This window comes from Thalassophryne amazonica, chromosome 17 (assembly GCF_902500255.1).
Source record: "Thalassophryne amazonica chromosome 17, fThaAma1.1, whole genome shotgun sequence".
Taxonomy (NCBI): Eukaryota; Metazoa; Chordata; class Actinopteri; order Batrachoidiformes; family Batrachoididae; genus Thalassophryne; species Thalassophryne amazonica.
Window position 1 is genome coordinate 45,031,605 of NC_047119.1, and position 26,459 is coordinate 45,058,063.

The 26,459-nt window shown below is 44.1% G+C and overlaps 1 protein-coding gene across 3 annotated transcripts in view; it reads left to right on the top strand.

The window, feature by feature from the left end:
* sh3bp2 (SH3-domain binding protein 2) overlaps positions 1–26,459 on the top strand; it is a 42,722-nt gene that overhangs the window by 1,117 nt on the left and 15,146 nt on the right. For 2 of the 3 annotated variants that reach the window (XM_034191942.1, XM_034191943.1), the window contains exons 2-4: positions 24,365–24,507; positions 25,311–25,413; positions 25,783–25,900. In XM_034191942.1, the coding sequence (XP_034047833.1) occupies positions 24,365–24,507; positions 25,311–25,413; positions 25,783–25,900 (364 nt within the window). Of the gene's footprint in view, positions 1–23,218; positions 23,288–24,364; positions 24,508–25,310; positions 25,414–25,782; positions 25,901–26,459 lie in introns of those variants that run through there. The other variant, XM_034191944.1, reaches the window with a different exon arrangement.

Consider the following 26,459-nt stretch of genomic DNA (forward strand, 5'->3'; position numbering starts at 1 on the left):
GTTACAGGACAACTTCACTCCTATGCACACGGGGGTCTTGGGTGCATGATTTTGTTGAGTGGCTAGTCTGTGGGCCCCGTGTTTGCGTTGGCAGTGCGGGGTAATGGTCCTGTCACGATGCATGTTCTCCCCCTGCAGGTGCATGCTGCTCTGTGAATGCTTGCTGTGGCTCCAGGGCCCTGTGGGGTGTCTGTGTATGTGCGTGTGTGTGTGTGTATCTCAGTTCACCATCCATGTGGCAAGTTTGTAACACCAACATTTACATTATCTCACCTCAGTCTTAAGCTTTCACATTTGGCACATAGATTCATAGCTTTCCACCAGAGGTGTCAAGTAACGAAGTACAAATACTTCGTTACTGTACTTAAGTACACTTTTTAGGTATCTATACTTTACTCCATTACTTATTTTTCTGCCTACTTCTGACTTCTACACATTACATTTTCACACAAGTATCTGTACTTTCTATTCCTTACATTTTTAAAACAAACAGCCTTGTTACTCTTGGCTTCAGTTTAATGTTTATATATGATATATATATATATATATATATATATATATATATATATATATATATATATATATATATTCACGTCATGTGCGCCTGTAATCAACTTTTCTGCAGCACGGCTTTGCTTTGAACCGTGAACCAAGCAGTGGTTCGCAGATTGAAGCAATGCTTCGACCATTGCTTCGTTTATTCTTTCTTTCTTTCGCTTAATTTCCCCCCGCTAAAATCCTAAAGAGCATACTTCTGTGAGTATTATTTACCTTTTCTATGTTAAACGACCGACCTGTTATGGTCTTCTGAAACAGTTGATAGATGTATTTTATAACTTAAAAACGGGAGCGACGCTAACGCGTTAGCATGTCTATGGCATTTTCAATGTTAAAAGTTAGCATTTAGCAATTGCAGCTCTCATCACGTTCAGGTGCATTTGTTTTCAAATTGTAATATTTCTTAAATTTATTTTTGTTTATATATTAATAATCTAATTATTATTATATACAATTCTAGAGAAAGAGGCAAAAAGAACCTGAATAGAAACACAACAGAAAATATAAAAGCAACTAACAATGAACATAAATAAATAAATACATACGTACATAAATGTTTCCTGTGAACACCTAGTGACTATTACACCTCCATTTCATCCCTGTCTTATTTAAGTTTAATGACCGTTTGTTTCAGTCAAACCATATTTTCAGTTTGTTAATTTCTTCAGTGATTTCCTCCAGAACTATCTGCCAAACTAGAAAACTGCTGCATCCTAGCTACTGGAATTAATTTGAATAAGGAAAGTTGTGGTTTTTTTTTCCTTCACTAAATGGATGCTGCACTCACTGCAGTTTATTGTCTGGAATTGTCCCAGATTGAATTTCAGAGCTTCTAGAATTGAAACATTTTCGTGCAGGTGGTGTTGGGGGGTAATTTTGGGTTTTGGGTCTTGGGCCACATGTAGAACGAATCAGTTTTTAAATTAAGCTTTCAATTCATATAGTGGCATCTACCTTTTTTTTTTTTTTTTTTTAAAGGTTACTTTATACTTTTATACTTTAAGTAGGTTTTGGAGCACATACTTTTCACTTTTACTTGAGTAAAGAGGTCAAGTTGATACTTCAACTTTTACCAGAGTGTTTTTAACTGCAGTATCTATACTTCTACTTAAGTAACAAATGTGTGTACTTTTGACACCACTGCTTTCCACATATACATACACACATACAGTACATTCAATGTCTTCTCAATATACACAGTCATTAAATCCTGACTATCGCCCTGGCTTCCTCCTTGGGTGGGCGTGGCCTGTCATTTATTTATGTTGTTGTTTTGCTCTCTTTTTACTGTCCTTGTTGGAGTCTTTGTTGGAGTCTTCCAATGACGCTGGAGGAGGTTATATTTTCGCAGAGGTGGGACGAAGTCACTGTCAAGTCATCCTCAAGTCATCAATCTGCAAGTCCTAAGTCAGCTTACAAACAACTGGTGGTCATTATGACTTGAGACTTGACTTGAGACTTTTCGCCCCTGTTTGTTTGTTTGTTTGTTTGTTTGTGAACAGCCTGGAGCCCATGATTTTTCATATATCCTTATGAAATTTTTACAGAGGATTCATATCCTGATAGGCAAGAACTGATTCAGTTTTAAAGTCATAGGTCAAAGCCAGGAAAAATCTTGGAAAATTTGAAAAATCCCTATCCTTTAACATTGAATACATTTTCAAAAATTCCTAACTCTGTCAAAAAAGATCTAATTTCTTTCATATTTGAAAGTGTTATGTAGGATGGTATCCTTTATTGACTGACAAAGTTTGATCCAGATCTGATCCAGATTACAGATTTTGTGGCAGTTTAAATTCAACATTAAAAACCTCTTTTAATGTATATTTTACATTATATCTTAATCAAACGTGACCCAAAAACTCTCATATTTGAAAGTGGGGTGCAGACTTGTATCATCAGACCTATTGCACCCTCATCTGGTAGGGACTGAACTACACATGAGTGCAAATGGGATATAGGCTCGTCACAGAGTTGCGGTTCTCCCATTATGATGCTATAACCTATTTGAATGCATGGAGGCAGCTCTGTTCTTTTATTAAACTACGTATGTTAGCATGCCAGCAGCTCCACCTCATTATCCAGATCTATGCTCTTTCCGTACATCTCATACAGAAAATACTCAAAACATCATTGAGGCAGTTAATCATATAAATGACCAACAGATTTATCTGTAATAAAAGTAAAGTTAAATCCCTACAATAATCTGACCAGCCCTTACTTTTGTCAGCATTTGTGTAAAAAGAAACAGAAAGAAAAGTCGGCATTTACAGGAAAGGTTCTTGGTTTTGACTGCCGGGAGAGGAAGGAAGTCTGACATTTGGCATATTTTTACCTTTTCTTGTTCTCTTTCTGTCCAGATTTTTTTTTCATCACTCACTCTGATATCTTTGCATTTTTAAGAGACGTTACACAACTTGATGTCAGAAAAGTAAACAGTGAACATCACTGTGTGACAACAGGTTCCTGTTGCCGTATTTGGCTGTGTAGAAGTCACAAGCAGAGAAAGAGGACCTTACTATTTCTGTTCTTTGGGGCTCTGTGCTGCAAGTGGACATTTGTCTCTCTGACAACTTAACCATCGTTTTCATTTAACAAAACAAATTAACAAAAACACATTTTGCAAAACATATTAACAAAACTGAAACACTAACAAAAATTTTTTACAAAGTATATTAACAAAACCAAAAACACATTTTACAAATCACATTAACAAAAGTACACTGTTGGGAAAGTGTAGGAACACGGACCCACAACAGGGGGCGCAAATGAACGGACAATGGAGTAAGTCAAATAACAACGCTTTACTGTTGTGAATGTGCACAACGAATACAACCAATCACAGAAATGGACAACAGTCAATTTACAAAAGTGTCGTGTGGGCAGGCTCGAAGATAGGAGACGCCTCTCCAAGGTAAGACCGGTACCACACGGCTTCCTCCGCCACAGGACCCCGGGTATACTGGAGCCGCCAAGTCCCGAACTCCCAGGTGGCCACTGCCTCCGCGTGTCGGACCTGGTACTGCTGGCGAGGAACAAAAACACAATTAAAGGTGGGCGCGTTTGCACCCAGTAATCCACACGGCAGGAAAGCTACCTCCACCTCTCGTTGGAAAAAAAGGTCTGTTATCACTCACAAAAGTCACAAAAGGTTACTGTCAAGCAGTCAGCTGAGAATATTACCTTCCAGGTAGAACGATATCTCGGCAATGAGGTGGAGATGCCGTCCTGCTGATATACCCCACTGATGATTGCCGTCAGCTGTCTCAGGTGATGGGTGACAGCTGTCACCGAGGCTGCTCCCGTGAGGCGGCGGCGCCCTCTGGTGCCTGGAGCCCGCACTCCAGGCAGGCGCCCTCTGGTGGTGGTGGGCCAGCAGTACCTCCTCTTCAGCGGCCCACACAACAGGACCCCCCCCTCAACCGCGCCTCCTGGCGCCCGACCGGGCTCGTCCGGGTGGCGACGGTAGAAGTCGGCCAGGAGGGCCGGGTCCAGGATGAAGCTCCTCTTCACCCAGGAGCGTTCTTCAGGGCCGTACCCCTCCCAGTCCACCAGATATTGAAAGCCCCGGCCCATCCGTCGGACGTCCAACAACCGGCGCACTGTCCAAGCCGGCTCGCCATCGATGATCCGGGCAGGAGGTGGCGCCGGACCGGGTGTACAGAGGGGCGAGGTGTGATGGGGCTTGATTTTCGACACATGGAACACTGGATGGATCCGCAGTGAGGCTGGAAGCTGAAGCCTCACTGCGGCGGGATTGATGACCTTGAGGATTTTAAACGGCCTATGTACCTGTCCTGTAGTTTGGGGGAGGCCACTTGTAGTGGGATGTCCTTTGTGGACAACCACACTTCCTGCCGGGGCGATACGTAGGGGCCGGGGTCCGCCGCCGGTCTGCATGGGTCTTCGCCCTCATCCGGGCCCTCAGCAAAGCAGAACGGGCGGCACGCCACACCCGACGGCACCTCCGCAGGTGGGCCTGGACCGAGGGCACACCGACCTCTCCCTCAACCACCGGGAACAACGGGGGCTGATACCCCAAACACACCTCAAAGGGGGAGAGGCCGGTGGCTGATGACACTTGACTGTTGTGGGCGTACTCGATCCAGGCCAGATGAGTACTCCAGGCCGCCGGGTGCGCGGCTGTCACACAACGCAGTGTTTGCTCCATTTCTTTTGATTGGCCCGCTCTGCTTGCCCGTTGGTCTGGGGGTGATACCCGGACGAGAGACTGACCGTGGCCCCCAGCTCCCGGCAAAAGCTCCTCCAGACATGCGAGGAGAACTGGGGACCGCGATCGGAGACGATGTCTGATGGTATCCCATGCAGGCGGACGACGTGGTGGACCAGGAGGTCCGCTGTCTCCTGGGCCGTTGGGGGCTTCGGGAGGGCCACGAAGTGGGCCGCCTTGGAGAATCGGTCCACTATCGTGAGGATCACGGTGTTGCCCTGGGACGGCGGGAGGCCCGTGACAAAATCCAGGCCGATGTGGGACCGGGGCGAAGAGGCACGGGCAGCGGCTGTAGCAGTCCCGGAGCCTTGCGATGGTCGGCCTTGCCCCTGGCACAGGTGGTACAGGCCTGGATGTACGGACGTCGGCCTCCAGGGACGCCCACCAGAAGCGCTGCCGGACAACTGCCACGGTTCTTCGCACCCCTGGATGACAGGAGAGCTTGGAGCCGTGACAGAAGTCCAGGACTGCAGCCCTAGCCTCTGGTGGGACGTACAGTCTTTCTTTGGTCCAGTCCCGGGGTCCGGGCTCCGTGCCAGGGCCTCCCGGACGGTTCTCTCTACGTCCCAGGTGAGGGTGGCCACGATAGTGGCCTCCGGGATGATGGGTTCCGGTGGATCCGACAACTCCGCTTTGACCTTGTCTTCGTGTACCCGGGACAAGGCATCCGACTTCTGGTTCTTGGTCCCGGGCCGGTAGGTGATGCGGAAGTCAAAACGGCCGAAGAACAGTGACCAGCGGGCTTGCCTGGGATTCAGCCGCTTGGCGGTCCTGATATATTCCAGGTTCCGGTGGTCAGTGAAAACCGTGAACGGCACGGACGTTCCCTCCAACAGGTGTCTCCACTCTTCAAGAGCCTCTTTCACCGCTAGGAGTTCTCGGTTGCCGACGTCATAGTTCCGTTCAGCCGGGGTCAACCTGCGGGAAAAATAGGCACACGGATGAAGGACCTTATCGGTCTTCCCACTCTGGGACAGCACAGCTCCTATCCCTGAGTCCGAGGCGTCCACTTCAACCACTAACTGGCGGCTAGGATCGGGCTGCACCAGAACGGGTGCAGACGAGAAGCGCCGTTTCAACTCCTTGAACGCAGCATCGCAACGATCCGACCAGGTGAAGGGGACTTTTGGTGAGGTCAGGGCTGTCAGGGGGCTAGCAACCTGGCTGTAGCCCTTAATGAACCTCCTGTAGAAATTCGCAAAGCCGAGGAACTGTTGCAGCTTCCTACGGCTTGTGGGTTGGGGCCAGTCTCTCACCGCTGCAACCTTGGCCGGATCAGGAGCGACGGAGTCGGGGGAGATGATGAACCCCAGGAAGGACAAAGAGGTGCGGTGAAACTCACACTTCTCGCCCTTAACAAACAGCCGGTTCTCCAATAACCGCTGCAGGACCTGACGTACATGTCGGACATGGGTCTCAGGATCCGGAGAAAAGATGAGTATGTCGTCTAAATATACGAAGACGAATCGGTGCAGGAAGTCCCGCAAGACATCATTAACCAATGCTTGGAACGTCGCGGGAGCATTTGTAAGACCGAACGGCATGACCAGGTACTCAAAATGACCTAACGGGGTGTTAAATGCCGTCTTCCACTCGTCTCCCTTCCGGATCCGAACCAGGTGATACGCATTCCTAAGATCAAGCTTGGTGAATATCTTGGCTCCATGCAGGGGCGTGAACACCGAATCCAACAAGGGTAAGGGGTATCGGTTACGAACCGTGATTTCGTTCAGCCCCCTGTAATCAATGCATGGACGTAATCCGCCATCCTTTTTCCCCACAAAAAGAAACCCGCACCCATCGGGGAGGTGGAATTCCGGATCAACCCGGCAGCCAAAGAGTCCCGGATGTAGGTCTCCATTGATTCGCGTTCAGGTCGTGAGAGGTTGTACAGCCTGCTGGATGGGAACTCAACGCCTGGAACCAAATCAATGGCACAATCATACGGGCGGTGCGGGGGAAGGGTGAGTGCCAGATCCTTGCTGAACACCTCCGCAAGGTCATGGTACTGCACCGGCACCGTCCCTAGATTGGGCGGGGCTCTGACCTCCTCCCTGGCCTGGGAACCGGGAGGAACCGAGGAACCTAAACATACCCGATGGCAGGTCTCGCTCCACTGGACCACTACCCCGGACGGCCAATCGATCGGGGATTGTGCTTCAACATCCAGGGAAAACCTAAAATCACACGGGAGGTGGCCGGAGTTACAAAAAACTCGATCTCCTCCCGGTGATTCCCCGACACCACCAGAGTTACTGGTGGTGTCTTGTGGGTGATTGGAGGGAGTAGGGAGCCATCTAGTGCCCGTACCTGCACAGGCGAGGTAAGCGCCACCAGAGGGAACCCTATCTCCCTGGCCCATTTGCTATCAAGCAATTCCCTTCTGAGCCCGTGTCCACCAGTGCTGGGGCCTTCAGGGTTAATCCTCATAAAGGATTGTAACTGGGAGTCGTGTGGCGATGTGGGTGTGTCCCACGTGAACGTCTCGGCCCCCCCCTAGCCCAGTGTCTAGGGCGGGCGTTGGTGTTTAACCGTTCGGGCAGTCTCGTACCTGATGCTCAATCGAGCCACAAACAAAACACGCTCCGCGGGCCAGCCTCCTTTGTGTGACCGGTGCCCTAAATGTTGCCCTACTCGTGTCCATAGCTTCGTCAGCAGGGGGAGCTGTGATCGCACGGAGCGCAGGGGCCATGGAGCGTGGGGAGGGCGGAACGCGGTCGGAACCGGAAGGGAGAGGGACGACGCGTGCCTGGCCACGCCCTTCGTCTCGTTCCCGACGGCGCTCATTTAACCGATTGTCTAATCGTATGACAAGATCGATAAGCCCATCCAAATCCCGCGGTTCGTCCTTAGCCACCAGGTGCTCCTTGAGGACCAATGACAGTCCGTTTACGAAGGCGGCGCGGAGGGCAGTGTTATTCCAGCCGGACCTCGCAGCCGCGATGCGGAAGTCGACTGCATAGGCAGCTGCGCTCCGGCGCCCCTGTCTCTTTGACAGCAGCACGGCTGAAGCGGTCTCTCCTCTATTAGGGTGATCGAACACTGTTCTGAGCTCCCTCACAAACCCATCATATGTCTGAAGGAGCCGTGACCTTTGCTCCCAGAGCGCTGTAGCCCAAGCGCGTGCCTCACCACGAAGCAGATTTATCACATAAGCTACCTTGCTAGCGTCGGTCGCGTACATGACGGGACGCTGTGCGAAGACGAGCGAACACTGCATAAGGAAATCCGCGCACGTCTCCACACAGCCTCCGTACGGCTCTGGGGGCTTATGTATGCTTCAGAGGATGGTGGGGGGGGTCGTTGGACAACCAGTGGAACGTCGCTGTCACGCACAGGGTCTACGGGAGGGAGAGCCGCAGCGGCGCCCGGAGGGCGCGCTTCCACCTGCGCGGCGAGAGCCTCCACCCTGCGGTTCAGGAGGGCGTTCTGCTCGGCCATCGATTCTAACCGAGTCGTGAAAGCGGTGAGGATCCGCTGCAACTCACCGATTACCCCTCCTGCGGACGCCTGTGCGCCTTGTTCTTCCATTGGCCGTTCAACAGCCGGTTGACGCCCCTCGGGATCCATGACGCTGGCCGAGATATCCTGTTGGGAAAGTGTAGGAACACGGACCCACAACAGGGGGCGCAAATGAACGGACAATGGAGTAAGTCAAATAACAACGCTTTACTGTTGTGAATGTGCACAACGAATACAACCAATCACAGAAATGGACAACAGTCAATTTACAAAGTGTCGTGTGGGCAGGCTCGAAGATAGGAGACGCCTCTCCAAGGTAAGACCGGTACCACACGGCTTCCTCCGCCACAGGACCCCGGGTATACTGGAGCCGCCAAGTCCCGAACTCCCAGGTGGCCACTGCCTCCGCGTGTCGGACCTGGTACTGCTGGCGAGGAACAAAAACACAATTAAAGGTGGGCGCGTTTGCACCCAGTAATCCACACGGCAGGAAAGCTACCTCCACCTCTCGTTGGAAAAAAAGGTCTGTTATCACTCACAAAAGTCACAAAAGGTTACTGTCAAGCAGTCAGCTGAGACTTCCAGGTAGAACGATATCTCGGCAATGAGGTGGAGATGCCGTCCTGCTGATATACCCCACTGATGATTGCCGTCAGCTGTCTCAGGTGATGGGTGACAGCTGTCACCGAGGCTGCTCCCGTGAGGCGGCGGCGCCCTCTGGTGCCTGGAGCCCGCACTCCAGGCAGGGCGCCCTCTGGTGGTGGTGGGCCAGCAGTACCTCCTCTTCAGCGGCCCACACAACATACACTTTACAAAACACATTTACAAAAATACATTTACAAAACACATTCAAAAAAGCAAAAACACATTTTAGAAAATACAGTAACAAAATGACAGCACAACATAGAAAATACTTGAACAAAACTGGACACGATATTTTAGAAAGCACATTAACAAAATCCTGCCACATTTTTTAAAAAGCATGAACAAATCTGAATAATTCTTAAAAACCAAGCATACAAAATATTAAAGACATTTTGGTAAACATTAGAAAATGCACTAACAAAACTTGGCAGATATTTTAGAAACTGCATTAAAGAAATCAAAATGCTTCACTGTAGAAAGTGCATTAACCAAAATAATTTTTTTTTAAATAAATTCATATACCTGAAAACATATTTTTTTTAAAAAGTAACTATTACAAAACCAAAACTTTAAGCCTAAAAAAGAGCCAAGAGTAAACTTGTGAAAATTAAACACGGCATTGAAAACATAAACTTATTTTACATATACATTAGCAATAGTAAAAACAAAAGGACAAATAACAGATATCCTGTGCATTATTTACACGTAGCACTTGTACATTACAAAAACAAAGAGAAATCATATGCATTTAGCACTTGTATACAGTAAGCCTACGTAAAAAGAAAGTACAAAAATATACATGGAATACAAGGCCAAAAACAGACTAACCCTCCATTAAAATACTACAGTACATTGACCCAGTGATGTACTGAAACATGTATTTACTTACAGTATACTGTGGTATAGTATAGTCATACAGCAATTCCTGTCAACATTTACATACTATAATGTCAGAAAAGGTAATTATCTGTTCTCTTCTCTAAATCTTGGGATTCTGGTGGACACAGTGAATCTACTGATGTTTGGTTGGACCCTTTGTCCGGCCTCCCTCATGCTCATATCATGGACAAGAACATGGTCAATCATAGTAGCTCTGATTTCATCAGATATTATTGTTCTTTGTCTTCGATGACCACTTCGACCACCTCGACCACCTCTCACACAAACTCCTCCTCTCAGATTTCTATCCATTGTAGTGCCTCACAAACCACTGCTCTCTGAACTGCCTTATATACTCAACAAAAATATAAACGCAACACTTTTGGTTTTGCTCCCATTTTGTATGAGATGAACTCAAACATCTAAAACTTTTTCCACATACACAATATCACCATTTCCCTCAAATATTGTTCACAAACCAGTCTAAATCTGTGACAGTGAGCACTTCTCCTTTGCTGAGATAATCCATCCCACCTCACAGGTGTGCCATATCAAGATGCTGATTAGACGCCATGATTAGTGCACAGGTGTGCCTTAGACTGCCCACAATAAAAGGCCACTCTGAAAGGTGCAGTTTTGTTTTATTGGGGGGATACCAGTCAGTATCTGGTGTGACCACCATTTGCCTCATGCAGTGCAACACATCTCCTTCGCATCATCCGTGAAGAGAACACCTCTCCAACGTGCCAAATGCCAGCGAATGTGAGCTTTTGCCCACTCAAGTCGGTTACGATGACGAACTGGAGTCAGGTCGAGACCCCGATGAGGACGACGAGCATGCAGATGAGCTTCCCTGAGACGGTTTCTGACAGTTTGTGCAGAAATTCTTTGGTTATGCAAACCGATTGTTTCAGCAGCTGTCCGAGTGGCTGGTCTCAGACGATCTTGGAGGTGAACATGCTGGATGTGGAGGTCCTGGGCTGGTGTGGTTACACATGGTCTACGGTTGTGAGGCTGGTTGGATGTACTGCCAAATTCTCTGAAACGCCTTTGGAGACGGCTTATGGTAGAGAAATGAACATTCAATACACGAGCAACAGCTCTGGTTGACATTCCTGCTGTCAGCATGCCAATTGCACGCTCCCTCAAATTTTGCAACATCTGTGGCATTGTGCTGTGTGATAAAACTGCACCTTTCAGAGTGGCCTTTTATTGTGGGCAGTCTAAGGCACACCTGTGCACTAATCATGGTGTCTAATCAGCATCTTGATATGGCACACCTGTGAGGTGGGATGGATTATCTCAGCAAAGGAGAAGTGCTCACTATCACAGATTTAGACTGATTTGTGAACAATATTTGAGGGAAATGGTGATATTGTGTATGTGGAAAAAGTTTTAGATCTTTGAGTTCATCTCATACAAAATGGGAGCAAAACCAAAAGTGTTGCGTTTATATTTTTGTTGTTCAGGGGCAAAACCCTGTATCTCCACCAGACCACTCTTGTTTTACATAAGGATATTTACCTGATGGAAGTTGTACATCTCCATGAATCATTCTTTCTTGTTATGAAATGGTTATGGATGGTGCACTGAACAAACTAGCAGAATCTCAAAAATCAACCTTTATTCAGAAATGTGTTAATTAGCAACCGTTAATATATTTGGCTGCAAAACCTGGTATCTCCACCTTCAGTTTGTTTGCAAAACTCAGTAAATCCATCACTTTAATGTACACTAATGCTGCGTTTACTCATAGGCAGTATGCATTATGAATGTCGTATTTGCGTCATTCTTGGCACATTCCTGACATTCTTAATGTGGCTTAACGCATCTGAATAAGTTTCTTAATAGTGCGTTGGTGCGTGATTTTCGTGGAGCATGTTCTTGGCTGTCAAAAAATCTTCCACGAATGTCACATACCACCCTCATTTTGTCTCATGTCGTGGAGGTCGCAATTGAGCATGTTAATCCGTCTTGATTAGTGGTGATCCTTAATAGAGCGTGACAGTGTTCTCTGACGTGCGCACAAGTAAACCCTGCTGCACTGCATTCAGTCTCATTGCTGCAAAGAAGGACGCCAAGTCGGCTAAAAGTTTAATTCTAGTGCTCCTCAGCGTGCTCCTGCAGGTGTTCCACCTGCTGCTGCGCCTGATGTTTGGGGAAAACGAACGAGATGAGAGCTGCGTGAAGCCACACATCTGGCCCAACTAAGCACGCAGTCACAAAGTTCTTCTGGTGTGGATTTAAAGGAGCAAACTGGTGTGATCTGAATTGTTCATCAGCTGATGAATGAATATGGGTGTGTGTGGAGACAATTCGCCGCATTCACAACATGACAGAACTTAATGATGCGCAACAGCGCGGAACATTATTCTTAACCGTGCATAATGGTTCCTGATAATGCTCCACCAACATGTTACATTAATCAGAACACGTGGTAACAGGCTGCAGCATTTCCTTAGGACAACTGACGCTTCCGCCTCAAATCATCACATTCATGATCAGCAGCCAAGAATGTATACTTCGTGGCATTCGTGACGTGCCATCGTTATGTGTAAACGCAGCATTAGAGAAGCTGTCGTGGGCATCGCAATATTTGCGTCACGTGACCGAGATACATGCCAGTGTGTGGTGCGCTGTTCACTATGTGGTTTTGCACACAAACTAGGATGGCACTTATGAGGGTCTGCATACAGACCACATCTTGACTTGCATTTACCATAGGATTTATGGGGTATTGCAGCAGAACTGATTTTGTTATCGTATACGAGCCTCGGTAAGCTTTCACTTGTAATAAAGTAAGTCCCTTCGGCTGCTCCCTTGTTCGCACTCTGGGTCGCCACAGCAAATCCAAGGTGGATGTGCATGTTGATTTGGCACAGGTTTTACGCCGGATGCCCTTCCTGACGCAACTCCACATTACATGGAGAAATGTGGCAGAGGTGGGATTTGAACCCAGAACCTTCCGAACTGAAACCAAGCGCATTAACCACTTGGCCACCACCCCTGCTCAAGCTTTCACTTGTAATGGTTATCTCATTTTCCATGAGCGTGGCGTTTACAGGATTTTGCGTCTGAACTCTTCATATGTTCCATCACATCACTGGCCACAAGTATGATCAATTTTGAGTTGTTGTGTTCATCCGGTCACACCAGTGCTTTAACTGTGATTGACTTTTGCCACCTGTGGTCACCATTATGCAACACAGGTGCATCACAATGAAAATATGTTGGTAAGTTGTGTCTAAACAGGTGAAAAGTGCTTATGGTTTTGCCAAAAGAGTGACTGTTTCAATGAGTGGGTTCAGGCAACTGAGCATTTGGATCAACAACAGGGTTTAGTGTTTTAGCAATTGAGAAAAACTGTACTGTAACTTCACTACGTAAAATTATTTCAACTTACATAACTAGAGATGTCATGTGGCATTATGAAATAACTAAATTGAAATTACAAAAGAAAAAACATGCAAATTGTTACATCAATGTTTCTCATTGAGACAGCACCTTTTTTAGAGTGCAGCTTCCCTCAGTGTGTGCCTGTGGTTGATCACATGGTCCACCAGAGTTGCTTGAATTTCATCTGAAACATTTCTCCTTCTTGCTCTTCTTTGTCTTTGTCCTTGTCCACATATCTCGCTTTGTCTTCCTTGTCCTCTATCTCTTTCTCTGGTTGTTACCACCTCCTTGATTGCAGATTTGACAAAATGTCTTACCTGAGCTCGATTTGTAGATCCAAATGTCAGCCTGATTGGTGGTGAGTTTTCTGTGTGAGTGTTTTCAGATGTGTGCATAAGTATTTCCAATTGCCAGATGTGTTTTGCATTTATATTAGAAGTGTTTTCCCAATGACAAGGTATTTTATCTTTGAGTTCAGTGTCTAATGTAGGAAACTGTTCTGCAACAACTGTGTTGAGGAATTGCAAGTAAAGTGCAAAGCAGAAAATGTGTTTAAGGTATTGTCACTTTGTATTTTAGCTGTTGGTACAAGAACTGTTGGATTTGAAGTTTTAGTCTAAGCATTCACTTTTTGAGCGTAAGCAGTTGGAAAAAACTGTAACAGGGAAGTATGCTAATGAAGTCAAAAAAGATGCTGTTAAAATTCAGGATTAGTGTGTTCATGCATGTTTCAAAAGAAAACAAATTTTATGTTCTCAGGAAGGTTTGACTCTGTAGTGTCAGAGAAAGTTCAGATCAAACAAATGATGACGATGATGCAGCAGCAGCGTCAGAACCACAGAGCGGAACAGAAAGTGAGCTGGAAGTAACGTATGGTGTTTCCTGAACATTGTGCAGCTGGTAAAGTGGTTTAGGTGCCACTGTTCCACCTGTGGGGTTTGTGTGTTTGTGTAGTTTCCAGATGTGTGTGTGTGTGGCGGGGGTGTCCTTATCTTTAGTTTAAGCATATATACACACACACACCTGGCAGTCATCTAAATCTGTGCTGCTTTATCATCTGTGTCCTGTTTAGTGATCCATGAACCCCTGATTAGTCACCCTCTAAACTCAGCGGTCGCCACTGTTTGCTGTCTTTGAAAATTAAAAAAAAAGAAAAAAAAAATCAGCCCAACTTATTCACCTGTAACCAACTATGAATAATATGAAGTGAATTACTATCAAAATAAGAGCATCACAATGTATTTGGTCAAATAGAATTGTGATGAACGCGTCCAAAGTTACAATTTGAGTTCTTAAAAACCCAAGAATTTCTACAGATTGTGAACCTGAGAACATTCATGCTAAAACAGATTAATGTGCAATTATGTGAACAAAAATATGAAAGTAGCTTGATGAAGATGATCTTATCGTGTATGTCAGTTATTATCTCCAGCAGCTGGCACTTATACATCTGTTTGTTTATTTGTGTGCGTACGATATCTGGACGTGTAAGCGATGGATGTCTGAGCATTGTTTGGGGAGGTGATTTGATTTGATGTTGGCAATAAAAATATACAACTAAAAACAAATACAAACTAAAAATATTGCAGAATATAGCACAAAACAAACAAACTAAAAAAATAAAATAAAAATGTCACTTATTTCCATTGTGGTCCTGAAGATGGCCAGCAGGCTAAACCAGAGATTCACTGACCAGTAAATTTAACTGACAATAAATACAAAATAATAAATAAAATAGGAGGTGGTTCTTAAGCCCCCGTCACACATAGCAAGAATGTGCAGGAACCAGGCCGACAAGGCAAATAGGGTCATAAACCGGACGCAGTCAGGAGGGAAAGAGGCATGGTCAGCCGTGTCAGAACGCAGCTAGACTGCCTCATGCACACCTGCAGTGAGTGTGTGTCTGAAATGTTGCGTGTATGTGTGTTCTTAATGGCTGTTTCAGCCACTCCATGTGCATACGTGGGGCGCACAGGAGCACGAGAGCTGTCCATTCAGAGAGCGCACACAAACAGGCTGACAGCCGTCAGTGATCGCCAGCTGTTAGTCCGGTGAAAAGTCCCTTTAGGTGTTTGATCAATATCTACTTGCGTTGCTAGATTTTATTTGTCTGGCTGGACTCCTCATTGCTGCTGAACTGTGCTGGCAGTGCACCAACTTCCCACATGTGCGCACATTCTTCAGACGCAGCCAGTGAACTTTTTCTTCTCTTCGTGTAAACTTTTTTGTGGCCATTTCACTTGATACGCATCTTAACACTGTAGTTGGATTATCGGTGCGGGACGGTGCTTCACATGGGATTTATTTATGCCAGAGGTGGATTGTGCATTTGTCATCTGATCGACGTTGCCAGCAGACAGCGCAGCTGGGTGAAAGGGACTTGACCAGCTGTCTGCGCTGCGCTGTGGAATGCGGGGTACCGGAAGTGAGTTGCATGTGTATTTATGTTATCATGGGCTGGGGAAACGTTTCCACATCATACCTGCTACAGACTTCGGAGGTGTATTACAGCAGTAATATCCCGCTCAGCTGTGTTCCGGGGCGCTGCACCGAGCCTCTGACGCATGCAGAGTGCCACATGCATATTATTACATATCAACATTTCCTTTGCCCTCCCTGGCCAGGGTCCAGTGGAGGTGGACATACGTAGAACAACATGTCGACAGGCTTTACTGTGACTGATCGATCTCAGAGCTCAATCAACTGCAATCAGATCATTTCAGATGCTGTTTTGATGCCGTCAGAATACGTAGACTGAGATCAGATGATGCAAAAACTGCACATAGATCACTGTCAGATGTGTGTCCCATCTTGATGGCACCAAGAGTGTTTTGAACATGTGCAACACACTCGGGACAGCTGAGCGAATGGGACCAAATATGTGGACTGCTCATAGACTGCCGTCTGTTTGTCTTCAGGCCGCACTTCAATACTTCCTGATTGTGGCCGGATATGTCATTCTGACGCCATTCGGCCTCTATCGGCCTCAATCGGCATATGTGATGGGGGTATTAGCTCGGCTGATATGGATCTGTGTCAGAATGTTGGATTTTCTATCTTAAGTTCTGGAATTTTTAGTCCTGAGTCAGTCGTGAATTTTGACCTAATCAGTACCACATGAGAGGACAACACTAACAATCCAGCCTCAGCCTATACAAATATATGGTGGCCTTCCCAGGGTGGTAGCTGTAGGTATGAAGAATACATAGAGGTCAAAATTTTAAAATGCTCCAATCTATTGAAAACTATAACACATTATTAGTCTAAAGCTATAGTTTGGACTATCTGTGACCGAAAGTGATGGAGTTACAGGGTAAAAACTTCACTCTTTACCAAACTGACGAAAATTTAACTTTTTGACCCTTGTACAACTGAAATTGACCTTTGTCACCATTTTGCTATTTTTACCTCATAACTCCATCACGTTCGGTCACAGATAGTCCAAACTATAGTCTTTAGACTAATAATGTGGTATACTTTTCAATATGATTGGAGCATTTTTAAATTTTGACCTCTGTGTAATTCTTCATTGACCTACCATGGCTACAGCTACCACCCTGGGATGGCCACCATACAATTTGTGTAGGCCATGGTACACTGAGGCTGGATGGCAAGTGTCATTTATTTCCCCTTAAGTGGTACAGGTTGATTGCAACTGACGTCACATTTCCCATGATCCTCCTCCGTGCCCTGAGAGTTCCTATTATTGTGAATACTTATCACTCTTTTTTTTTGTTGTTCTCAGTACAGCAGCTTGATGAACAGTGTGGTGTTTGTAGATCAGGACAGGCTGCTATAAAAGTGCTTTTAATCTGTCTGGAGTTTGTGGTGCCCGTTGATTTATTTTGTATTTCTTACTATTTGTTAAGTTCCACATAGCTGGTTGGTCAGAACATCGTGATGACATCAATCAACAGTGAAACGAATCGCGAGGTTCCTCTCTGTTCTTTGTCTCGCTCTTCTTCTGCGTGAGAAAATTAAACTTCATGCTCTTTTCCGTGGAAAAACAATATAATGCTGAGAAAGCAGCAGGTCTGTAGTTTCGACTGTCATAGTACACGGACATCAGGAAGCCTCTGAGCGGTGAGGCCATGGAGCTGAGGACGCTCTTTGTGTCGGCTGGTTATCAGAAAAATAAATCTCACTGTGTCTTTTTGGTTGTTGGTTCTTCTCCAGATGTGCAGCTCCTCCCTGATGATTTATGGTCTCAGCAGGTTTGCCTCCACGTTTTATCATCTTTCCACTCTCCCTCACTCTCCCGTATCACTGTCATGTCTTCATTACATTCCTAAGTGTGATATAATTTACTAACGGGGTAGACTGTATCAGGCACATGCACAGATGACCAATGGGTTGGGTTTTTTGTTTGTTTTTGTTTGTTGTTTGTTTGTTTTTGTTTTGTTTTTTTTTTGGTGGGAGAGGTCAGTCTTGGAAAAAAAAAATCAAAGAAAACATCACCGCAAGCAAGATTTAGAACTCCGGAATGGTCCTTAATCCTGACTTCTGCATTTTAAGTCATTTCTAAATTCTTGCCAGTTAATCATGGATTTACAGTAAATTATGTCATTACTGTGTAAGTTGCAGGAACAGACTTTTTAACACAGCATTTCCTGGAGTTGACTTTAAATTCCCAAAAATAACACTATGTAACAAATTGTTATTTTTGTTTTGTTCCTGGGGACACAGTGTGTTTCCTAACCTGTTATGTGTGTTGTGTGTTGGGGGTGTGTGGCTGGACATTTTGGTGTTCTTTTCTTTTCTTTGCTCTCCAGGTGGTATGCAAACTGATTTATTGTCTGTGGAGAAGGTGCTGGCAGAGAGGTCCTTCACCCTCATCAACATGATGTGCAGCACCTGTGGATGGTGCTCACGTGCAACCTTAAAGACTTTCAGCTGAAGCAGATAATGAGATGGCGTTCTGCATTTAAGCCATGTGTGATTCAAGCAGAATTGCCGGGAACTCGACCTTGTTGATGTTCGTTTTGTGAGACGCTGAGGACCGCGCCTGGGTTTGACACATCGTGCCTGTGAAGGAGGACGGGTGAGGGACACATGCTGTCAGCACACATCAGAGGTGATTGATTATCTGAATAATTGTTAAACAGTAACTTGGTATTTTGTTACGCAGTATATTTGAACTTTGATGAGAGTTGTGCAGCTCGCTTCTCACTGTCGTGGCATGCGGACTGATGATCCCTCCACCTGTTGAGAGAAGCTGCTCATTTACATAAAGCTTGAATTCGGACCTGAATGTGTTGCTGATAGTGTGTGTCTTTTGAAGGATATTAGTTGTAGCTGCTGACTTACCTCACCTTTTCTATCCTTCGCAGAGTCGGTTGTCGTGTCCACCTGGGGGGTGTTTGGCGGTGAACGTGGGTCCAGAAGCGCCGGGCTTCGATCCTTTTGGGCGCTGGAGAGCGTGCCGTCCTTCACTCCGCCAGACCGACGCAAGTTTTTGTTTGATACACTTTGTTATGCACCAAAGGGGGAAAAATAAATTGTTTTGTTATTGGAACCGCTTTCTGGTTGTTTTAGCGCTGGGTTTCCGTCAGACGCAGGTCCGCTCCTCAACCCGCTTCAACACATAACATTACGCCTTAAAATAAATAGAAAATAGCTGTTATTCCACAAACTTTGCTTCTGTGATCAGGACAATGATATTTTGAAAATTTGTCTGTTTTTAAGAATATTCTCGATTCACCTTCACTACTACTGAGTAGTCTTCTAGAATATTCTTTAACTGCTAGAACTGTCCAAATTATCTAGAAATTTCAAGAAACTTTTAGAACCTTCTAGAACATTGAAAAAAAATAAAATCAAAGTTTGTGCTGAATGTAGTAATTTTTCCATAGACTTAGACATAAGCAGTTGAAATATAACACTTAGAAGCCAGGAACAAAAATGTGTTACATAGTGTAATCAAAATCAACAAATAAACATGCGATGGATGACATATTGGATGTTATTTGATGCACTTTGAACAACAGAAAAAAATCAGATGGACATGGATTGCTGACCCATGGCTTTGGAAACATTACAAGAAAATGTTAGTCCAGTTGCTTTTTAAAAAAAAATCAGCTCTTTAATTGAGGATTTTGTGCATTGTTGTGGTACACTTTATTATTGTAGTTCATTTTGCTTTTGTGTTGATGGGAAGCTCTGTAAGTTGTGCTTGTCAGAGAAATTCTGTCCTTCCAGAAAATGTTTGTATCGTAGAACTCAAGAACCATAAAACTCTCAAAATCTAAATTTTTATATTAATTATAATACTGAGAGGTCAAGCTCTGCATGCCAAAAAATTGTGCATTTCTGACATTTATATAAATGCCTTTTTTTTTTTTTTTTTTTTTTTTTTTGCTGAATTTTGGGTTTCACCGGTAGGAAATGTTCCAGAAGCTCTATAATTCTCACATCGCCCACTAGATGGTAACCAAGCTGCTCAAATGTACAGCGAGGTTTTGACTGTTTATTTATTTGAGAAGTTAACTTTGGGTAAAACAAGAGCCAAAAATCAACTTACAGCTGTGTTACTTGTGATTTACAAATTAGTAATTTTTTTTATCAGTAAATAAGTTGCAGGACCTCCCAAAATAGTAAAATATAACGCAATGCTAAAATACGCTTGGCCATATGAGCCTTGTGTTCTTTATAATTTGCAGTTTAATTAATTATCAGATCCTATTGTCTTGCGTACAATTTCTACGGTTCAATAAGCCCTCTATCAATCAATCAAAAATAATATTTTATATTTTAACAGTGTCTGCAGGGAGCCTCCTGTGTGCGCATATATATTTCAACAAGAGCCAAGTTGTGCAAATCAAGGAATATTTGTAGATCACCCTCTGTGCATTTGCAGATATTAATGAGACAAATTAGATCTGTACAAGTTATATTATTTGATTTCCTGCTTACAAAATATGAATGCAGCAAAAATATTCCTCAGCTAGCATTAGTCTGCTGCAGTTATTCTTTACCTCCACCAACGAATTGGGCAGCGTAGTCTTGTTTGAGGGCGGGCGGAAAAGGAGTAAAATATGATGCATACGACGTCATGTCTCTACTTCCAGGAGGGAAACAACAGCATTTTCTATGTGTTTTTGGACAAAATCCACACAAACAAAATGAAAATGCAAAGAAGAAAGTGACAGTGCAGTGGGAAAGTGTACATGTTTGCAATTGTTTATGACCCGGAGCACAAACATGTCGGGGTGGTTGTGCAGGTGAGAGACGGAGCTACTCTGGTTAGCTGTGGAGGCTAACACGTACCGACACAACGGCTCCCGTTCGCTTTCTTCTTCCCTTCTCCACTGGGAAACTGTAATAAAAAAAAAAAAACACTTTTTATGACTGCTTCAGTAATTGCGGCTGAAAACAAAACAGTACACCATTTGCCCGTGTGAAGTTATGCTGTGTATATATTGCACAACAGGAGCAGAGGTCCACATAAGTGGTCAAATCCTGCGATATCACGCAGGGTTCAAATGAGACTGCAGTGTCCCTTTGGGTGGAGGTTATGTTTTCATCTCTCTTGTTAGAGAACAGCCTGGAACCACAATTTCTGATATATATTGTATGAAATTTTTACAGAGGATTCATATTCTGATAGGCCAAGAAGTGATTCAATTTTCAAAGTTATAGGTCAAAGTCAGGAAAAATCTTGGAAAATCCCTGTCCTTAACATTGAACAAATATTCAACAATTCATAACTGTCAAAAAGATCAAATTTCTTTCATATTTGAGACCATTATGTAGGATGGTATCTTTTATCAACTGATAACGTCTGATCCGATCTCATCCAGATTACCTATGAAATTATTCATGGACTGGCACCTCCCTACCTAGCTGACCGAATTAACCTTACGTACCGGCCCGGGCTTTACGTTTCAGGGTGCAGGACTACTTTGTGTCCCTAAGGTGAATAAGAAGTCTGCGGGTCACAGAGCTTTCTCTTATCGTGCCCCTGTTCTGTGTGAATGATCTCCCTGCATCAATAAAACAGTCCGATCTCTGGAGATTTTCAAGTCCAGACTTAAGACGCACTTATTTTCCCTTTCATATGGCTAGCATAATGGTACAGTTTTGTTTTCCGCTTTTTACTCTTTTAATTATTTATTAGTAATTGTAGCGGGCTGCGGCCTCAACTTTACCTAAATTCTAGGTCTTTTAGTGAGTTTAGGGCTACTGGCTGTGGTGATCACCTTAGTATTTCTCTGTTTTCTTGTTATTTATGCTGGACAAATTATACAGTATTTTTTGTCTTTCTGTGCCGATTCTGTTTTTTCTCTCTGTTTAAGGTGCAGCTCCATCCAGAGATGGGAGTTGTAGTCATGTTGGCGATCCTCCTGTCCTGTGCGCCAACAGAATTTCTGTATATTTGTCCGTGAATTGTTCTGTGAATTGTTCTGTAATTTATGTTTGTAGCATGGCCCAAGCAGAGGGTCACCCCTTTGAGTCTGGTTTGCTTGAGGTTTCTTCCTCAGAGGGAGTTTTTCCTTACACTGTTGCTCTGGGGGTTGGTAAGGTTAGACCTTACCTGTGTGAAGCACTTTGAGGCAGCTCTGTTGTGATTTGGCGCTATATAAATGAAAATAAATTGAAATTGAAATTACAGATTTTGTGGCCATTGGAATCCCCATTTAATGTATATTTTACATTATATCTGAATGAAATGTGTCCCAATCAGTCCCATATTTGAAAGTGAGGTGCAGAGTACCCTCACTATCACCTGACAAAGTTTGATCTGGATCAGATCAGGATTATGGATTTTGTGGGCGTTTGAATGACATATTGAAAACACCATTTGGTGTACGTTTTGCATTATATCTCAATTAAAAGTGCCTCAATAACTTGGATTTACCCACACCACCAAAATTGGATGGAGGTTCCAATTTCACACCTCTTTGTCTATCTTCCAGTTATCAGTTGTAAGCCAAGTGCCAAAAAGCAATGACAAATTGTGCATAATAGAGATAACCAATGTTCTGTGAAAATATCTGAAAAATAATTCACAAACCAAAAAAGTTAGAAAAGAAAAATGTGACAACACCACACAAAAAAATTAATTCAAGTGTATGGACTAAATACATACTCCTGACATTTGATCACATCTAATTTATCTTATGAAATACACTTCTAACAGGACTTGACCTTGAAAATTTTTGCCAAGGTAAAAATTTGTGGAATTGGAAACTACGGAGGTCCGTTAGAAAAGTATCCGACCTTTTTATTTTTTTCATACCTCGTACTGACATACCTCGTACTTTCGTCCTCGAACTGTTGGCTGAGTTTTGTGCTTTACGTGCACAGTGCTCTAGTTAAAATGTACTGAATCTTGCACTTGAGCATTGGATATTTGCATGAGGATAGCTCCGCCACACTGACGACACATGCGCTGCTGCCGCAGGTCACTCCGGCCTCCAGCTTCAGTCCGTTTCTCTTGCTGACACATTACACTTCTGTCAAATGCTGCCTTCCCTGATGTGAGTCGTTCACAGATGTGGACTGGGCGCTGGTCCAAAAACAGCCTGCAGCTAAAGTGGACCAGGGAGCCGACTTACAAAGCGCCACTGACGGCGGTCTTCCACTTCAGCCAAAAACTCCTCAGATTTGTGGCCCCAGTTATGGCACAAGTTGTGCCTCCTTCTTTACAACAGCCTCATTCTTTTCATGTTGTGAGACAAGTGAACATGCATTGATGTTTATTACACATATATGCATGTGATGCAACTTGGCGTTGCAAAAAATTTTAAACCCAAGAAAAAAATAACTTGCCCACGTCTGGAGACGCTGCTGATAGTCTGGAAAGACGGCGGATGTTTATTTCAGCTACGGTTCCATCATTACGTGCTTCCTGAATGTGTGTGTGTGTGTGTGTGGTGTCGGGGGGATTTTTCTCAGTTAGTGTCTGAAAGCACGCAGCAGTAACCCCCCCCCAAGATGAAAAGAAGGATGGAAAAGGAAAAAACAAAATCTCTTCAGTTGGAGTGAAACTACATAGTCCTCGGATCAGTTGAGGGTTTCTGTTCACGGACTTAGTTTCCACAACAGCCAGCGTGAAAGAGAAAGAGACAGAGAGAGAGAGAGGAAGAGAGAGCATCAACAGGGGTTCAGCAGAAGGTAGGCAACACCTGGACTTGACTGTTACCTGAGGAGGCACTGAGCAAAAAAATAAAGAAAAGACAGCACGGTGGCTTAGTGGTTAGCACTGTTGCCTCACAGCTAGAAGTCATTGGATTGATTCCCACCTGGGGCCTTTCTGTGTGGAGTTGCATGTTCTCCCGTGTTTACGTTGGTTCCCTCCAGGTGCTCCGGCTTGCCTCTCACAACCACAAACATGCAGGATAGGTGGCTTGGAGACTTTAATTGTCCGTAGGTGTGGGTGCGAATGTGAATGTGTGTGTTTGTCTATATGTGGCCTGCGACAGATTGGCGTCCTGTCCAGGGTGACACCACCTCACACCCCATGTCTGCCTGGGATAGGCTCCAGCTCCGCGTGACCTTCACTTAGAGTAGCGGGTATAGAAACTGGATGGATGAAAAAAAAACATGAGGAGAAAATGTTCAATTGTGTGCACGTTCCATGTATGGAATTGGATTTATGTCAAAAAGAACGTGGATTCGTGAGCTCAAAGTCAAACAAGAGTCAAGAAGACATGACATGTCAGCTGCAGTTTGTCAGAAGGCAGAGTCAAGCCTGGATTTTAAAAAATTAAACCAATTTTAAAAATGTAAAATTTTTCTGTGTTCCATTCAACTGTGTGGCTTTCATTGGAGAAGCAGCAGACAAAAGCTGTTACAAGCACAGTCTCTCCAATCACAGCGATTACAGTTTGTCAGATGGCACAGGTGTCTTGGTGGCTTCCCTCACTCCTCTAATTCATTCACGCTTAGTTTTTGAGGGCCGGCCTTGTGTAGACAGATTTACAGCCCTGTTTCATACTTTTTGGATTTCTTACTGATTGGTTTAAGTGAATTCACAGTGATTTTAATGATTTTTTTATCTCACATGCTGTAGAGATTTGTTTTCACTGGGAGGTTGCATTATTTTTATTGTATCTTAATTGATGGCTGTTCGGATGATGAAATGTTTAAAAAAAATCAAAGTATGTACATGAAAGCCCAAAGGTTCACACTCTTTTAGCTTTTTAATTCTAAACTCATAGAGTTGTGCTGTGTGCTCTGTGTCTGTGGCAGAACCATGTTATCTCCAGACTTGTGCTGCTGGCCGGTGCCCATGAGAGCCATCGGAGCTCAGAATCTCCTCACCATGCCGGGAGGAGTTTCCATAGCAGGATACCTCCACAAGAAGGGAGGCAGCCAGTTCAGCCTCAAGAAATGTGAGTTTCTCATGACGGAAATACAAAAATCCCATTATTAACCTACAAAAATAAATAAAACCCACAACTGACTCAACAGCTCTCAGATAAAATCCTGATAAAGATACACAGAAATCACATTGACTGCTCACTTCTCTACACTTTACACTGTGCATCCTGAAATTGCATACACATGTTGGAGGCCACTGTGCTCACTGGGACCTTCAAAGCAGCACAAGTGTTTCTGGTGCCCTTCTCCAGATTTGTGTCTTGAGACAATCCTGTCTCAGAGATCTACAGACAATTCCTTTGACTTCATGTTTGGTTTTTGCTCTGACATACACTGTCAACTGGGGGACCTTATATATGGACAGGTGTGTGCCTTTCCAAATCATGTCCAATCAACTCAGTTTACCCCATCGGGACTCCAGTTAAGGTGTAGAAACATCTCAAGGATGATCAGTGGAAACAGGATGCACCTGAGCTCAATTCTGAGCTTCATGGCAAAGGCAATGAATGCTTATGTACATGTGATTTCTTAGTTTTTATTTTTAATAAATTTGAGAAAATCTCAAACTTTTTTACATTGTCATTATGGGGTATTGTGTGTAGATGTTTGAGGAAAAAAACGCATTTCATCCATTTTGGAAAAAGGCAAAATGTGGAAAAAGTGATGCGCTGTGAATAGTTTTGGGATGCACTGCATATTGTGTGTGTGTGTGTGTGTGTGTGTGTGTGTGTGTGTGTGTGTGTGTGTGTGTGTGTGTGTGTGTGTGTGTGTGTGTGTGTGTGTGTGTGTGTGTGTGTGTGTGTGTGTCTTGCAGGGCCATTGAGGTACATCATCATACACAGAGGCTGTATTTACTACTTTAAGAGCAGTACCTCTCAGTCACCACAGGGGGCGTTCTCTTTGAATGGTTATAACAGGTCAGTGCAGAATTTCACCTGTTTGTTTGTTTTTTAATACAATTACCATCAAATTAAAGCTGCCACGTTGCACTCTTAATCTTCAGCATGTTGTTTTGGAATGCATGCACTACAAATGTTTTGTTAATAACCAAATATTAACAGAATCTAACTGAACAGTGCACCACAACAGGAGGCTGCAGGTTGAATTTAATTTAGTATTGGTAAATCTTGTAAATCTCTCTTGTAAATCTTGTAAATTTCTCCATCAGAAATTGCTGTTATGAAGTTGAATGATAGCTGCTGCATTCGTTTTCTCAATGGGAAAGTTCATCAAAAGTGTGATTTCTCGTCCATGGCAAATCTTTGACAGTAATTCTTCTTGTACAGGGTGATGAGAGCAGCAGAGGAGACGACGTCCAGTAATGTTTTCCCCTTTAAGATCATCCACTTCAGTAAGAAACACAGGACGTGGTTTTTGTCTGCAGCCAGTGAGGACGAGAGAAGGGTGAGCAGCAGCTTTTCAACATCACAGAAAAGTTCCCTGAAATCAGTCTTATAGTCCATCAGCCAATCCAACAATCCAGTCCCCATATATCATGACCTACATCAAAATGTGTGGTGGCCATCCCATGTCATAGTATACAAATAATGAATGTTTATGAGTGCAATGGTAAGATATATTCTTTCCAATGAACGAATTCAAAACATTCATTATTTGTTTTATATAACACCTAAAATAGATCCTTGTCATTTGATATTTTATTAATTTATAAACAAGAGAAAAGGGAGTTTTGATGTGAGTGACTGGTCCTTTAACGTCAAGAGGTTCCAAAAGGTCCAATATGAATTTTAAATAGAAATCCAATCCAACCCAAAATTGTTCACAGTCAACTTGCAAAAACAATCACATAGTTCAAAAACAATCCTGACGATGTAGTCCAAAGCTGATGCCGTGCTCTCACTTCTTCATGTACAGACTGCCGTCTGCTTTTCCCAGTCCAGCGAAAATTTGCGACAGTATTTTGTCGAGCTCTTCATCCGACAGCGGTTCTACTTTAGCTAGA